Raw genomic sequence first — 17,817 nt, 5'->3', positions numbered from 1 at the left:
GTGAACGGAATTGTGTAGCTGACCCTCGCTGAGGATGAGGTCAGCATCAAGGAAAGTGGTATGGGATTCAGAATAGAACAATGTGAAACTTAATTGGATGCATCTATTTAGAGATTCCAAGAATTCTGACGGGTCAGCCATACCACAGATCCTTATGAAAAAGATGTCAACGATGTATCTAAGCCAAACCAGGAGCTGAAGGCTTTCAGATCCCAGGAAAGCCCCTTCTAAGCCAACCACAAGAAGTTTGGCATAGGAAGGAGCCATCCTGGTTCCTATGGCCATGCCCTTGATCTGTTTGTATGCCTGCCTCTCAAAAGTAAAGTACTTGTTGGTAAGTATAAAGTTTATTAAGGGGAGCAAGAAGGTTGTCTGTAGTTTGGAATCAAGACAGCTCCTTCCCACGCCAGCCTTTTCATGGGTTACTTTGGGATCTTTCCTGGGATCTATAAACCTTCAAATCATAGTTTGGTTTAGATACATTGATGACATCTCTGCATTATGGACCCATATTGAAATTGGCCTGTTAAAATTCTTGGAATCTTTAAATACATTCTCCAAATTAAATGTCACATGGTTCTATTCCGAATCCCGTGCCACTTTACTTGACGATCTCATCCTCACTGAAAGTCAGTTACACACTTCTGTTACATTTTGACAGTTGCCGTCCTTCCTGTGTCAAACTTTAGCTTCTATACAGCCTTGGCATTGGAGGCACACACATTTGTTCAGATGCAGACTCTTTACAGCAGTACACCATTTTTCTCACCTTAGCCCTCTCTGGACATAATTACCCCACCAGCCTTGTTCAAAGGCAGATTTCCCGGACCATCACACCCAGTCCAAATGCTCTACTGAGAGAGGTGGCATGGTGGTTAGCACACTGAACTCGCATTCAGGATGACGACGGTTCAAACCTGTTACTGGCCATCTTGAGTTTGGTTTTCCCTGATTTCCTTAAATCACTAAAGGCTAATGCCGGGATGGTCCCTTTGAAGGGGCACGGCCGACTTCTTTTCCTACCCTTCCCTAATCCAGTGGGACCTTGCTGTTTGGTCCCCTCATTCCAAATCTACCAACCAAACTAATGCTGCTGATCCCTCCAAAAAACAACTTAGGGATACACCTCTTGCCCCTCAGTATTATCCTGGTCTTGAATGTATTAATCAGCTACTTTTATATGGCTATGACTTCCTAAACTTGTGCCCTGAAATGAGGTCCATTCTGTCTGACTTTTTCCCCACCAACCAACAATGGCTTTTCATCACTCTCCCAATATCCACAATTCCTTGTCAGACCCTGTACTCCTTCCGCACCCATCTCCCTGCCCTATGGGTCCTACCCCTGTGATTGTCTCCACTGTAAGGCTTGCCTTGCACACACCCCTACCACCACCTATGTCAGCCCTGTAATTGCCAAACATGCACTGTCAAAGCAAGAGTAATCAGTCAGGATGAATGGGCATAGGCAGAGGGTGTATACAGGCAACACACAATACTGTGGTGCAGAATATTCTGTAAGACATGGCAATTGTGATCTTGGTGCCTGTTTCACCATACGTGCCATCTGGATTCCTCCCGAAGACACCAGTTTCTCAGAACTTCACAGACAGGAACTGGCGTTACAACACTTCCTCAGTTCTAGCCACCCACCTGACCTCAATTTACATTAACTCCTTCTGTCTCAACATTTCTTCACAGTAACTATTATGTTCTTCACTCATTTTTAGTTTTCTGTAGTCTTCATTTTCTGACCTGTCTATTTTTCATCACCGTCACCTATACCTCTGCCACATACAACACACTTAGCTTTCCATTCTTATTAACTCATGCACGATGTTTTGGCGGTAATCTCTGTTTTGCATATTACACTAGCATCTAGCTTTAAGCTCTCAGGTTTTCAAATCTTGTCTGGTGTTGTCCCCAGCAATCAGTCTTTCCTTATCGTCGTGTCCTTAAGTCTCCCCTGACATGGGTTTCTGGGTGACTTTTCCAAAATCTGCCCCATTTCCTACCCCATACCAGTCCTTTTCCTACAGCGCTGAGTGTTCCTCTTCTGCCAGAAGGAGGATCATCTTGCTGTAAAAGCTTGCAAATTTAAATACCTTAATAGGTGTGTTCTCCTGCAACCACTTGACAAATAGAAATTCAGCATGCTCCTCTCCCTGTCTGGCACATTGTATTGAAGTGTGACACGAGATTTGTAGGATGGCATGTCCCATTTCCAAGTTCCTGTGACAGTAGTTAGTCAGTTTCGGAACATCCCACTGTGGAAGATGTTATTGTGATATGTGCAGATGGAAGAATGGTTTGAACGCATCAGTTCTACAATGCTAGTGAGTGTCTGTACGTGCTGTGTGTGACCACTTGTTCTGTGGAGCCAGGCATGTTGTTTGGAAGACAAGGAAAAAAAAAAATGGCTACAGTGGACACTGCAACAAATGACTGTTGAATTGGCTTTGTAACTTCATGTGATCGTTTGTGACAGGCAGTAGTAATATACACTTTGAGGTGTTAATGTGGGCAGCTCCGCATAAAGTGTTACCCATTTTGCTAGGTTTTTCCATCCTTCTGTTATTTTGTTATCTAGTCCAGACTATGTCCGCAGCTCGTGGTCTCGCGGTAGCATTCTCGCTTCCCGAGCACGGGGTGCCGGGTTCGATTCCCGGCAGGGTCAGGAATTTTCACCTGCTCCGAGATGACTGGGTGTTGTTGTGTTGTCTCCATCATCATCATTCATCTCCATTACTGTTGGAGGAAGGCAACAGCAAACCACCTCCATTAGGACCTTGCCTAGTACAGAGGTGCGGGTCTCTTGCATCATTCCCCTATGCTGTGTCAAGAAGCATGGGTCTTCATTTCCAGTCTACACTGTTTCAAAATCCTCAGTAATGTATTTTTAGTAATAGAACCATATATATTTTAAAAGTGAGTTGACTTTAAAATATGTTATACATATGTATGTATTAATTGTTTTTATTTATTTATTTATTTATTTATTTGTTTAACCTGATCACATTAGGGCCATCAGGCCCTCTCTTACATCGGACCAGTGTTTCCCACATGCAGCATTTCACACATCAGAGTTACATCATGACAACAGTTTAAATAAGAAAAATTTGATTACTCTAGTGACAATATGAATAAAGAATAATGACTAAGACCTAACATTATTGTTGCTGGTTTAAGAGGACAGTTAGATAATTAAAGCAGATGACAGCTTTAAAAATTTGTTAAGATACCTTCAGGTCATGTGGTGTTCTTCCCACCTTGGAATTGGACGTTACCATGTATTTTGTCTTGTTTTCCTTTACAGTAAGTCCAATTTTTTGGTCCTTCTGCTAGCTAAATTATATTTCATTAATAACTTCACTTCCTGCCTTTGAGATTCTAAGAGGAAGTTTCACCATATGTAACAACTGCTCTTCTTATAGTGAATAATTATTTAGGAGATTTATGTTTACAATTTTCAGATGTAAGTTTACATTTTGATCTACCTATAGGTTGTAAATTACTCATCGATAAGTCCAGTGTACTGAAATTTGTTTTAATATTTCCAAAAGTGGTCACCCAAATAGCACAGTCAAAAGCTTTGTACCATGCTGTCGTCAAACATAAACATAGCGCCTCATTTATATCTAAAACCTTCTTTGATACTACTCTCAACACTTCAGTAGCACCTCTAGCGCTTTTTCTGAATTGAAATCAGTTTTTCTCCACAATCCATTGAGAAGTTATTTGTTCAGTGATATTATCTCTACAAAAAGTAAGACTGATGGTCCTGTGATTACTGCATCTGTTTGTCATTTTGTTTTAAGCCTATATTCACAGATTACAAAGTTGTTTTAGCTTCATGGCTAGTAACACTATTTATTATAAAGGTGTATGACAAGATATAATGTACTGGAAATAGGAGTCTGTGTTTATTGATACAGGTAAATACTTACTTTGAAAAATAATATTGCAGTCAAATAATGTTAAGCTAATAATAACAAAAAAACAGCAGCTATTTATTATAGCTGAGGAGCAGCAGTTTTTCCCCCCAGATTACCAGCTTTCTTTCTAACTTCCCCTTCCTCTTCTTTGTCTTCTTCTCCTCCTCAGCAACTACAGTCCATGATGGATGGAAGCGTCCTCAACAATCTTAATACGCATGAGTACATCTCTCTTTCTGCTTTTCTCTACCATCCTCGGGCCTTCATCTTGGTAAGGCAGCCAACACGTTGTCCAGCCATCTAGCTCTAGGTCAGCCCTTCCTTCTGGTGGAATACAATCTGCTTTTCATTATTTGTTTGGATATCCTGTCACCTGTCATCTTCGCCATATGTTCTAACCAACTTATTCTTTCAGATTTAACAAATTTCACTTTACCTTTCCCTTTTATAAGCTCTTGTATTTCATGGTTATACCTTACTCTTCTACCCTCTGATTCTGTAACACACCCATAAATTTTTCGCATGATTTTCCTCTCAAATTCTCTTAGGTTTTCCATATCTGCTACTGTAGTTGCCAACATTTCTGGCCCACAAGTAACAACTGGCCACACCATGGAATGGTTTACTATTAACTTGGTTGACATTGTTATTAGAGAATTCTTGAATACTTGTAAGATTGTGTAATATGCTCTGTTTCTGATTAGTATCATTATTCTAATACATAGTCTCATATTATTATCACTAGGTAAGAGGAAATGTGGAAAATGGAAGCACCTGACAGTTTTAAAACATTTATTAGAAACTTTCAAGTCGTATGGTTTTCTTTTAACTGTAAAATTGGACATTACTATGTATTTTCTCTTGTTTTTGTTTACAGTAAGTTCAATTTTTATTCCTTCTGCTTCCATTATTTCCTGAATTTTTTTTAAAGGATGTTTACATGCCATGTCACAATTGCAGTGTCATCTATATATGGACATACCTGACTGGATTTCATCATTATTGTTCTTCTCTTGTCATTTTTTTGTATCAGACTGTGAAGTGCAAAGTTGAACAGGACTGTAAAAGATCATCACCCTGTTCCACTCTGTTTGTAAAACTGAAGCTTTTGGTCATTTTGGTTTCACCTCTACTTTTGCCTTTGTGTTCTTCATTGCTAACTATCTTTTGTAGCTTGTCACAGATGCCCAATTCTTTTAATGCTTTATACTGTTAACACTATCCAAAGCTTGCTTAAAAACAAAACACAGGTTGTGGACATTCTGTCATATTCACAAAATTTCTCCATTATTTGTCTAATAACAAACAACTGTTCACAGGTGCCTCTATATGGCCAGAAACCACATTGCTATTCTTCAAGGATATTTCCGGTGCACTTTTTTATTGTTTCACTCAGCATCCTGCAAAATATCTTGTAGACAGTGTTCAACAATGTTATGCCTTTATAATTCACAAGATGACTTTTCTCCTTTCTCATTAATAACGCATAGTGTTGCAATTCTCTGGTCTCAGGCATGCTTCCATTTTTCCCATATATTATTTAGTAGTGTATGTACTTCACATATTACAGGTTTTTCCGTCATTCATGTAGCATTATTGTGGTCTTAGAGTTCTGGGTGTTTACAACATTCCATATGAATTTTGCAGAAGCTACATGGACCAGTCTGTTTGAACCATTTCCCAGCAATGTACCAAAGATTAGCAGCACATCAACTACAGTACTCTAGAATTGTCTCCTGTTGCTGAACACAGCCTTTCAAATAAGTACAGGATCTTTTTCAGGGAGACACAGATTCCAGCCTACACTTCAAACTACACTTATGGGAAAAAATTGCAACATCAAAAAATAATTAATGCAGAGTAACAAAATTTCAGGAATACATTTGTGTAGTTATCATATTTAAATGATTTACATCACAAGAGTTAATGTGAGCATGAGATAATTTATTGCAAATATTAAATGCTGGTACATTAATAACCAGAGAAATGTCCGCCCCTGGTAGCTGAGTGGTCAGCGCGACGGAATGTCATACCTAACAGCCCGGGTTCGATTCCCGGCTGGGTCGGAGATTTTCTCCGCTCAGGGGCTGGGTGTCGTGTTGTCCTTATCATCATCATTTCATCCCCATCGACACGCAAGTCGCCGAAGTGGCGTCATCTCGAAAGACTTGCACCAGGCGAGCAGTCTACCCGACAGGGGGCCCTAGTCACACGGCATTTCCATTTACCAGTGAAATCCCCAGAAGGTGAACGCAAGCACGCAAATGTGCTTGCATTGTGTTGTACAGGTGCCGTATGCCTGTTGCACTTGATCAGTCAATACAAGGATGGTTAATGGTGGTTGTGTGTACTCTTAAGTTGTCATTAGGTGTAGGTCCAGTGTGTTTTGCACACAGACAGTTGGTTGCAGGTCATCAACTGGCCTCCATCTAGCCAATACACAGCCATCAGTGGCACCAAGGCAGAACCAGCTTTCAGCAGGAAAACACAGTAGACCTTCACCCTGCCCTCTAGCGAGCTCTCGCTTGACACCACTGAAGTCACAAATGGAGGCAGTTTGGGGTGAGTGGAATGTGTGCTACAGTGTGTGTGGCTCGGAGCTGTCATTGAAGTAACCAATTTATAATACTTCCTCGCGTCACTGTGATGCCGACTGTTGCCCAAATTGCTGCTGCAGGTTCGGTACAATGTGCGAGAGCCTTACACCGAACACGGCGGTCGTCTCTTTCGGCAGTGCCACTTGGCCATCCGAAATGTAGTCTCCTTGTGACCACACATTCTTGCCATCAATCATATGTGGTGACTACAGTCTTGCCAAATCTTTCTGCAGTATCACAGAAGGTAACTTCTCATAGCCCCATTACGTGACCTTGTTCAAACTCGGTGAGGTGTTGATAATGGCTTCTTCATCACCTTAAAGGCATTCTTGACTTAATATCAACACACCATGTCCAATCTTAAAGCATGTGTGTAAAGTAAACTTGATTTGCCTCCTGATAGCAGTCCTACTGGCACTACTCTTAAGTGACTGGTGCAAAATCTGAATACACGTCATCTTTCAGAGGTAGGGATATGTATGCCAACTTTTGTTTATATCGCATAACTTCTTCTTGGTATTGCAATTTTTTTTCTGTCAGTGCATTTATCAACACCACCAGTGACCTCCATGAAGAAGCAAATATACGAGGGTCACTCCAAAAGAAATGCACACTATTTTTGTAAAAATACAGTTTTCATTCTGCATATGTGAAAGTTTTACAGTGTGTAGATACATCCTTCCCGCTTGTTTTCAAACTTAGTTCAACCTGTTCCTATGAGTCTTCAAGATGGCTGCTACACTTGATGTTCGTCAGAAGCAATGTGCTGTCATAGAATTCCTGTGCTGTAAAAACGAGACAGTGGGAAACATACACGAGAGGTTGAAAAAGGTGTATGAAGACGCTGCTGTCGATCGCAGTACAGTTAGTCGGTGGGCAAGCAGGTTATGTAATGAAAGCGGGCACGGCAATATTGAGGATTGTCCTCGCAGCGATAGGCCTCATACCGCACACACTCCAGACAATGTGCAGAGAGTTAACGAATTGGTGACTGCTGACAGACGCATCACAGTGAACGAATTGTCATGCTACGTTGGGATGGGGGAAGGAAGTGTTTGCAGAATACTGAAAGTGTTGGCGTTAAAAAAGGTTTGTGCCAGGTGGGATCCCAGGATGTTGACAGTGGTTCACAAAGAAACAAGAAAAACGGTATGCAGCGAACTTTTGGAACTGTACGAGAATGGTGGAGATGAATTTCTTGGAAGAATTGTGACAGGTGATGAAACATAGCTCCATCGTTTTTCACCAGAGACGAAGAGGCAATGAATGGAGTGGCATCATGCAAATTAACCCAAGAAAAAAAATTCAAAACCACACCTTCTGCTGGAAAAGTTGTGGCTACGGTGTTTTTCGATTCCGTAGAACTCTTGCTTGTGGACATTACGCCAAGTGGAACTACCATAAATTGTGACGCATATGTGATGACACTGAAGGAACTTCAAGCTCAACTGAGTCGTGTTTGATCACATCGGCAAAAACAGGATGTTTTGCTGTTGCACGACAATGCACGGCCACATGTCAGTCAAAAAACCATGGAAGCGATCACGAAACTCGGATGGACAACACTGAAACACCAGCCATACAGTCCTGACCTGGCTCCATGTGACTATCATTTCTTTGGGAAACTGAAAGACTCTCTTCGTGGAACAAGGTTTAAAGATGATGACTCCCTTGTGCACGCTGTAAAACAGTGGCTCCAACAGGTTGGTCCAGAATTTTACCGTGCGGGTATACGGGTGCTGGTTCCAAGATGGCGTAAGGCAGTTGAGAGGGATGGAAATTATGTGGAGAAATGAAAATATTGTTCCTAAAGGATGTATCTACACACTGTAAAACTTTCAAATATGTGGAATAAAAGATGGATTTAAAAAAAAAAAAATAGTGTGCATTTCTTTTGGAGTGACCCTCGTATAACAAATGCATAACAGAGGGAAAATTTTTTAAAAAAGCACCAAAACAGACATACATTAATGTGTAAGTGTTGTTTAAAGTGGAGCCCAATTTGACAACCAAGAAAACATGTACTGCAGGAAATTAGTCTAAATTATGTCCGTGATCTCTCAGAATGAGGATAGTGCAAGAGGAAAGTCTGTAAATTTAGCTTAAAAAATCTGAGTTTGCTCATAACTTTCATTTCTGTTAGAAGCATGCTCAAAATATAATTTACAAGATAATGCACACTTTTCTGTACAGTCTTGAAGCAGGTTTTATGCAGGTGGACATTATTCTTCTGTTTAATGTTCATTTTGTGAATGTTGCTATTCATAACAATAGAAAGCTAATGGGCAAAGGGAACAAACTTGTGTATTTTAGTGTCCTCAACACTGGGTCTTTGTGGTATTACACATTCGTGATGCTGAAAATATTCAGCTACAGTACAGTCCCTTTTTTTCTCCACATTGTTTATTCCTTTTGTCCTTACAGTCTTAACACTTCTTGGTTTCACAGATGCCGTGATATGGTAATGGAATTAATCATCTTTGCAAGTTAACTGGTTTTCTCAGTGTTACAACCACAAGGTTGTTATTACACTGATGTGCTGTATTGAGTGCTTTCTCCAATTTAGGAAAACCCACACCGGAGAGTTTCGTTACCAGTGCGAAACTTGTGAGAAGCGATTTGTGAAGCGCAGTCACTACGAGTCCCACGTGCGTGTTCACAGCAGCGAACGGCCATACCGGTGCGATACGTGCGAGCGCTCGTACAAGGAACAGAAGCACCTGCGTGAGCACGTGCGAAGGTGAGTGTGGTGGAGGTGGCAGATTTTCGTGTGTGTACTACAGCGGTGCCAGCTGAAAACTTGATTGTGTTGCTGTGTGTCTGAGACAACAGTCTTAGGGTTCCTCACAGTATTTTATAACAACAATAATTATTGATGAAATTATTTGCTTGTATGGATAAAAAATCTACTCACCAAGCGGCGGCAGAACACACACATAAAAGACTGTTGGTGATTGGTAAGCTTTCAGAGCCAGTGGCTCCTTCTCCAGGCAGAAGGGTTGAAGAGGAAGGAAGAAGGGTGAAGGAAAATGACTGGAGAGGTCTAGGAAAAGGGGTAGATTTTGGGAAAGTCACCCAGAACTGTGGATCTGGGGAGACTTACCGTACAGGATGAGTAGGAAAGAGTGATTGTTGGCGACTGCATCGGATGAGATTTGAAAACCTGAGAGCTTAAAGGTGGAAGACAGGGTAATATGCAAGACACAGATTGCTACTAAAACATTGTGCACAAGTTAATAAGGGTGAGTAAACTAAATGCATTGTACGTAACGTAAGTGGGAGGGGACAGTGAAAAATAGACTGGAAAGGCAATGAAAGATGTAGAAAACTAAAGAGTAGTGAAGCGAAGAGTAGTAACAGTGAAGAAAGGCTCAGACGGAAGAAATCAACGTAAATTAAGGCCAGGGGGGTGGCGAGAACCAAGGAAATGTTGTTGTGCTAGTTCCCACCTGTGGAGTTCTGAGAAACTGGATTCTTCCCACAGACACCCTTCTGCTTGAAGAAGGAGCCACTGGCTCCAAAAGCTTGCCAATCACAACAGTCTTTTATGTGTGTGTTCTGGTCTGTAGATTTTTTTATCTGTCCAATTTAATAATTTCACTGCATTTTACATATCAGTAAAAGTGATATGTTTATCTAAACTGCTTTACCTCTGCCTGATGAGATCTGAATTCAAAGTGTCTGAAAAGTCCCTGTACCCCTCGCTGAAAATACTACATTATAGAGGGTAGTCAGAAACATTCTAAAAAGCTCATAGGGATGTCGCAGGGTAGGCTGTGCTGTGGGATCCTTATGAAAAAAATTCGATATGTTGCACCATTTCTGAGTTAATTATCATCGAAGTTAGCCAATCGGGCTGTTGCGTGTACAAATTTGAGCAGCCCGCCAGATACAATAAGCGTCAGTCGTTCTCATAGCGCAGATGACAGTGTACAACATTGCCCGGGCTTTTGTATGGGTTGGATCCTTTCTACTGTCTCACGTCCGATATCTGTATCGGTCTCTCATTTGGTTTTAGGAAACCAAACAAAGAACATATACAGTGACACCATTCCGGTGGGCCGCTCATAAATTTGCACGTGCGGTGGCCCGATCGGTTAACTTCACTGTTAATTGACTCAGAAGTGGTGCAATGTATGAGGGTGATTTGAAAAGTTATTGGAACGGAATAGAAAGAAAGTACTTACATCACTGAAACTGTTTTTTATTGTTTAATGTAGTCTCCTTGTAGATTAATGCACTCAATCAAATGATGTTTCAGTGCCTTGATTCCATCTTGAAAATGAGTTTCCTTGAGGCCTGCAAAATAGTTGTCAACTCTGGCTATCAATTCTTCATTTGAAGAGAATCTTAATCCACCAAGAAAAATTTTCGGTTTTGGGAAGAGATGGAAGTCTGACAGACCATATAAGGTGAATAAGGCAGGTGTGGCAACAATTCATTCCTTAGACTGTGTAATTTTGCCATGGCGACGGCATATGTGTGCGGGTGTGCATTGTCTTCATGGCAGATGACTTTCTGCCCTTCTAAACCTGTTTTTTTTTTTTTCTTTTCTTTTCTTTCCGTTTTTCTTTTTTCCCCTCGCCCCATGTATCTTTTAATGCAATTTGTCCATGAGGTTAGCGTAGTATTCTCCAGTAATTGTTTACCCAGAGGGGAAATAATCTACAAACAGAATCCCCTTCACATCCCAGAACACTGATGCCATGACCTTTCCTGCTGAAGAAATTGTCTGTGCTTTCTTTGGTGGCAAAGAATCAGCGTGTTTCCACTGCTTTGAGTGGACAGTGTTCTGTGTAGTTGAGATTGTATTACACTATGTGATCAGAAGTATCCGGACATCCCCAAAAACATATGTTTTTCATATTAGGTGCATTGTGCTGCCACATACTGCCAAATACTCCACATCAGTGACCTCAGTACCCATTAGACATTGCGAGAGAGCAGAATGGGGCATTCTGCAGAACTCACAGACTTCGAACGTGGTCAGGCGACTGGCTGTCACTTCTGTCATGCATCTATACATGAGATTTTCACACTCCTGAACATCCCTAGGTTCACTGTTTCCGATGTGTTAGTGAAGTGGTAATGTGAAGGGACATGTACAGCACAAACGCATACAGGCTGATCTCTCCAGTTGAATGATAGAGACCGCTGACAGTTGAAGAGGTTCGTAATGTGTAATAGGCAGACATCTATCCAGACTGCTGTGTTGGCAGAAGAGCCAACACAGTGTTGCTAGAGGAGGCCGAAATGCATGCGTTTAAATACACGCAGACTGGCGTGAGGTCTGGAACGGGACAATGTCTTGAGAATTGCAATAAAGTATGAAAATCTTGTAATACTTAACTTTAATCCACAATTGGTGAACATTGGTCTGACTGTACATGCATCCCACGATAAATAACAATCTCCATATAAACTGTTAATGGCGCCTTGCTAGGTCGTAGCAAATGATGTAGCTGAAGGCTATGCTAACTATCGTCTCGGCAAATGAGAGCGTAATTGTCAGTGATCCGTCTCTGGCAAAGTAGGCTGTACAACTGGGGCGAGTGCTAGGAAGGCTCTATAGACCTGCTGTGTGGTGGCACTCGGTCTGCTATCACTGACAGTGGCGACACACGGGTCCGACGTATACTAATGGACCGCGGCCGATTTAAAGGCTACCACCTAGCAAGTATGGTGTCTGGCGGTGACACCACATTCCTCCCCCCGCAAATCGGCGAACGGTTGTGTTATAAGGCTTCCGCCCGCCATGGGGAGGACCCCATGTTGACGTATGCTACGAGGTGGGGAGCCTAACAACAGGCGAGGCTGTGCCACCCGCACCTGGCCATTCGGTCCGACGGGAGCTAGGAAACACCTGAAAACCTAGTCCAGGGTGCACGCCAACATGCGGTGTATGCGCCTGTAGAGAGACAGGAGGGGCCGAAGGGTCGACCTCCATCGCGTCGGGGCACCCGACGGGCGAAGACGACATCTGGTCCGGAGCGGGCAAAAGTTCCATGTTGGAGGACAGCTGGTCACGGGAAGTGACCGGCGGCGCGTGACCCAGGGAGGCGCCCGGTGGTTGCAGAGAAGCGTCCACTGCTGGCGTCGCCAGCGGGAGAACGGGCGGCGGCGCGTCGCCATGGGGCAAAATGGAAGACAGCGTCGGTAACACCTGGGGATGAGGCGAGCCAGTAGATGGGTCCCCAGGGCGCTGACTGGACGGCACCGTCGCTGAAAGCAGACGGGGAGCGGCAGAACCTGTGCGACGACAGAGGCGCACCTCACCAGAGGCCCCCAAAACCAGATACATAGCGCGGCCGAGGCAGCGAAGAATGCGCCCTGCGAGCCAACGCCGTGAACCTCGATAGTTGCGATAGTATACAACGTCGCCTGGAGCAAAAGCAGGTGGCTGCCGCTGTACAGGAACCTGATGCGGCAGATGCAGCAAAGACATCGGGGTTTGATGAGGACGACCATGGAGCAACTCAGCCGGCGAGCGACCATCTCGGGGCTGAGAGCGATACGAGGACAAAAAGATCAATAACGCGTCCTCCCGAGAATGCGACTCTTTCAACTTCAACATCTGTGACTTGAAAGTCCGGACCAATCGTTCAGCGGCACTGTTTGACTGAGGCAAAAACGGCACGAATGTCAGATGTTGAATAACATTGGCCTTGCAGAATGACTGAAATTCTGCGGACATGAATTGTGGTCCATTGTTGGAAACAATAGTCTGTGGAAGACCTTCAATACAAAAGATAGCGGATAACGCTTGAATGGTGGCAGATGATGTCGTGGAAGACATCCGGACAACAAAAGGACAATTACTGAATGAATCTACCACAACCAACCATCGAGCATTCCAGAATGGATCAGCAAAATCGATGTGCAAGCGTTGCCAAGGGGAAGTGGTGTTCGGCCATGCAAAGAATTTCCGCGGTGGTGCGGATTGTTGTTCGGCACACGCCATGCAAGAAGAGCACATATTCGTAATCGCAGCATCGAGTCCAAACCAAGTACAGTGCTGTCGAGCAAGTTGTTTCGTTCGCACTATACCCCAATGTCCTTGGTGGAGAAGCCGTAAGACAGAGGACTGTAACGAACGTGGGACCACGACCCGGGACTGATCATTATCAGAACGCAACAGCAAAACACCATGTCGTACAAAAAGTCTCTCCTTGTGAGCAAAAAATCGGCGAACCAACGGATCCTCGATCCGTGACTTTGACAAGGGCCATTGCGTAGCAACAAAACGCAAAATGGTAGCAAGGACAGGGTCAGCAGCTGTGGCCGTAGCTACACGACGAAAATCAATCGGAAACGATTCGACCACGTCATCGGTTTCCGCATCAATGAACATGCAAGCAAGTTTGGAGGAATCGAATGCTCTATCCTCAACAACAGGCAAACGGGACAACGCATCGGTGTTTCCGTGCTTAGCAGTGGACCGATACAAGATATCGTAGCGGTACTGCGAGAGGAAAATAGACCAGCGAATGAATTTCTGCACTGTACGTGGAGGTACAGACTTGTTCGGATGAAAAAGCGATGTCAGTGGTTTGTGGTCTGTGATGGTGGTAAAGTGACGACCATACAAGAAATCATGAAATTTAGTAACACCAAACATGAGAGCCAATGCTTCTTTCTCGATCTGAGAATAATTTCTTTGCGCAGACGAAAGCAATTTGGACGCAAAGGCAATAGGGCGATCATGCGATCCATCTTTGTGCGCAAGCACAGCACCGATCCCGAGATCCGATGCATCTACCATCAACAAAAGGGGTTTCTGGGGATCGAATGGCATAAGGCAAGTATTAGAAAGCAATGCCGATTTCAACTGATGAAAGGCGCATTCGCATTCCGTCGTCCAGACGAACGGAACACCTTTACGGCGTAAGCGATGAAGCGGAGCTGAAATGGAAGAGGCGTGCGGCACAAATTTGTTATAATAATTAATTTTTCCCAGCACACTCTGTAGCTGCTTCAAATTCTGCGACGAAGGCAAGTATTGTATGGCACGGAGGTGCTCGGGACTGGGATGTATGCCCTGGGCATTGATTACATGTCCCAGGTAGGGTAAGTCACGAGCAAAAAACACACATTTGTCCTTCCGCAAGCGAAGACCATTTTGTCACAAGACCTGAAATAATGTTCGGAGATTGGCTAAGTGTTCTTCTTCTGTCTTTCCGGAGATCACAATATCATCCAGATAGTTTGCTGCAGTAGGGACCGAGGCACAAACAGTTTGTAAATATTGCTGAAACAATGCAGGGTCAGATGCACACCCGAATGGCAGTCGTTTGAAGCGATACAAACCAAGATGCGTGTTAACCACCAAGATGCGCTGGGATTCGTCGTCCACTGGTATTTGCAAGTATGCATCTGCTAGGTCCAACTTCGAAAAATATTTACCCGGGCACAGTTTGTCAAAAAGATCTTCCGGGCGGGGTAAAGGAAAAGTTGCAATCACTAGTTGTGGATTCACTGTAGCTTTGAAGTCCACACAAAGTCTCAATTTTCCAGAAGGTTTTGGCAAAATTACTAAGGGTGACGCCCAGAGAGAAGCCTGCACACGTTCAATTACACCTTGTGATTCCAAATCGTGTAGTGTTCGTGCGACCTCATCACGCAATGCGTGGGGAACATTGCGCGCTGTGAAAAATTTCGGTTGCGCGTTTACTTTCAGTTCCAAATGTGCTTTATAGTTCTTTGCGCAACCAAGGCCCGGCGCAAAAATGTCAGCAAATTCGTCACATAGACGAGAAACACTGTCTGAAGGCACAGTCTCGTTCACTGATAGGACCTGATTGACTATAGACATGTTAAACAACTGAAATAAATCTAAACCAAACAAGTTCACAGCAGAAGAAGAACGAAGGACGTAAAAAGACACAAGTTTTGTTTGTCCCTTGTATGTTGCAAGAAGGCTGCGCTGTCCTAACACAGGGATATGCTGTCCTGAATAACTAGTTAGCTTAACATGTGTGGCACGCAACGGAGGTGTGCCCAGTTGTTTGTACGTGTCTTTATTGATCAATGAAACTGCATCTCCGGTATCGAGCTGGAATGGTATCACGCGGCCATGAGTGTCCAAGTGAACAAAAAGTTTATTGTCCTGCTGACGACAAGAGCGACTGTCTCGTGCAACGTGAACCGACACTGGTACAGAATCACTTGCGACTTGACGGGATTTCCGTCGACGTCGACACACACTATTTGTGAGACGAACACAGTCACTGTTAGAGAGAGTGGCACTGGGTGGAGTGGAATTAACTACATGAATGTCCATGAGCGAAGGTTCACGAGCCTGAGTATTCTTGGTTCGATTCCGGCATGAAGCAAAGGGCTTGGAATGGTTGTGAGTGTCCGATCTAAGCTTTTTCGGCAAACAGTCTGAACATGTCCTTTTTTATTACAGAAAAAGCAAATAGCTTGGCGTGACGGGCAATTCTCACGCAAATGTCTAGTAGCACACCGCGGGCATGATTTTAGCACTGCATTTGCTTGCTTGTGCAACACATGTAGCGAAGAGCTTGCCGACAGCTGTGCAGACGGGCGCGAGGGCTGTTTACTGTTCCGTGCAGCTCGCCTGGCGGGCCGGTGAATGTGACACACAGCTGGCGAAGTTGCAAAAGATTCCTGAGCAAAGTCAAGTGTGTCTTGCCTATCCAATATGTCTATCACTTGTTGAAGGGAGGGATTGACCAGTTTCAAAATCTGTTCCCTTATACGAACATCAGAAACATTCTGTGCAATTGCATCACGCACCATAGTATCTGAATAAGGGAGTCCACATTCACACTCAAAAGCACAATCCCTAGTAAGGCCTTGCAATGTTGCAACCCACTCCCTATTAGTCTGACCGGCCGTACGTTTTGTACGAAAGAATGTATACCTTTTTGCAACTACATTGACAGAGTCCTTGAAATATGCATCTAATGCCGACAAAATTTCTTCGTAGGACAGAGTTGCTACATCGCGTCGGGGAAACAATTTCACTATCACACGGTAGGTGGACACACCTACACATGCCAACAAAAAAGGCTGCCGCTCGTTACCTTGAATTCTGTAGACGGTGAGATGGGATCCAAATTGGCGTGACCACTCTGTCCAGCTTTCCAGTGCTGCATCAAAAGGACGAAAAGGTGGTGCAACAGCGTGTTGTGGCTGCAGTAGCGGTGGAGCGGCGGCCGCCGCATCATTTTGCATTGCGCGTTGACCCTGGACGAGCTGTCCAAGGGCATCCAATAAGGCCTGCGTCTGCTGATTCTGCAAGCGATAAAATTCGGACAGTACATCTGGAGATTGTGGCGAAGCCATGGCACAAGTAAATTAGTGCATCAATTGGTACAAACGTGATTTAGCTTGTCACCATGTGCTGTGTTGGCAGAAGAGCCAACACAGTGGTGCTAGAGGAGGCCGAAATGCACGCGTTTAAATACACGCAGACTGGCGTGAGGTCTGGAACAGGACAATGTCTTGAGAATTGCAATAAAGTACGAAAATCTTGTAATACTTAACTTTAATCCACAATTGGTGAACATTGGTCTGACTGAACATGCATCCCACGATAAATAACAATCTCCATATATACTGTTAATGGCGCCTTGCTAGGTCGTAGCAAATGACGTAGCTGAAGCCTATGCTAACTATCGTCTCGGCAAATGAGAGCGTAATTGTCAGTGATCCGTCTCTGGCAAAGTAGGCTGTACAACTGGGGCGAGTGCTAGGAAGGCTCTCTAGACCTGCCGTGTGGTGGCGTTCGGTCTGCTATCACTGACAGTGGCGATACGCGGGTCCGACGTATACTAATGGACCGCGGCCGATTTAAAGGCTACCACCTAGCAAGTGTGGCGTCTGGCGGTGACACCACACAGACCATCACACAAGAATTCCAAACTGCATCAGGATCCACTGCAAGTACTGTGACAGTTAGGCAGGAGGTGAGAAAACTTCGATTTTGTGGTTGAGCAGGTGCTCATAAGCCACACATCATGCCGGTAAATGCCAAATGATACCTCGCTTTGTGTAAGGAGGGTAAACATTGGACGATTGAACAGTGGAAAAACATTGTGTGGAATGACAAATCACGGTACACAATGTGGCGATCCAGTGGCAGGGTGTTAGTAGGGCGAATGCCCGGTGAACGTCATCTGCCAGCATGTTTAGTGCCAACAGTAAAATTCGGAGGCAGTGGTGTTATGGTGTGGTCATGTTTTTCATGGTGGGGGCTTTCACCCCTTGTCGTTTTGCATGGCACTATCACAGCACAGGCCTACATTGGTGTTTTAAGCA

The 17,817-nt window shown here is 44.0% G+C and overlaps 1 protein-coding gene across 1 annotated transcript in view; it reads left to right on the top strand.

The window, feature by feature from the left end:
- Positions 1 to 17,817, top strand: part of LOC124552569 (zinc finger protein 2 homolog) — an 87,775-nt gene that overhangs the window by 57,049 nt on the left and 12,909 nt on the right. Inside the window, exon 11 of the mRNA XM_047126891.1 lies at positions 9,098 to 9,271. Coding sequence (XP_046982847.1) covers positions 9,098 to 9,271 — 174 coding nt within the window. The remainder of the gene's footprint in view (positions 1 to 9,097; positions 9,272 to 17,817) is intronic.

The sequence above is a fragment of the Schistocerca americana genome, chromosome 10 (genome assembly GCF_021461395.2).
Source record: "Schistocerca americana isolate TAMUIC-IGC-003095 chromosome 10, iqSchAmer2.1, whole genome shotgun sequence".
Lineage (NCBI taxonomy): Eukaryota > Metazoa > Arthropoda > Insecta > Orthoptera > Acrididae > Schistocerca > Schistocerca americana.
The sequence above is the reverse complement of the archived record's forward strand: the minus strand, read 5'-3'. Positions and strand labels throughout refer to the sequence as shown.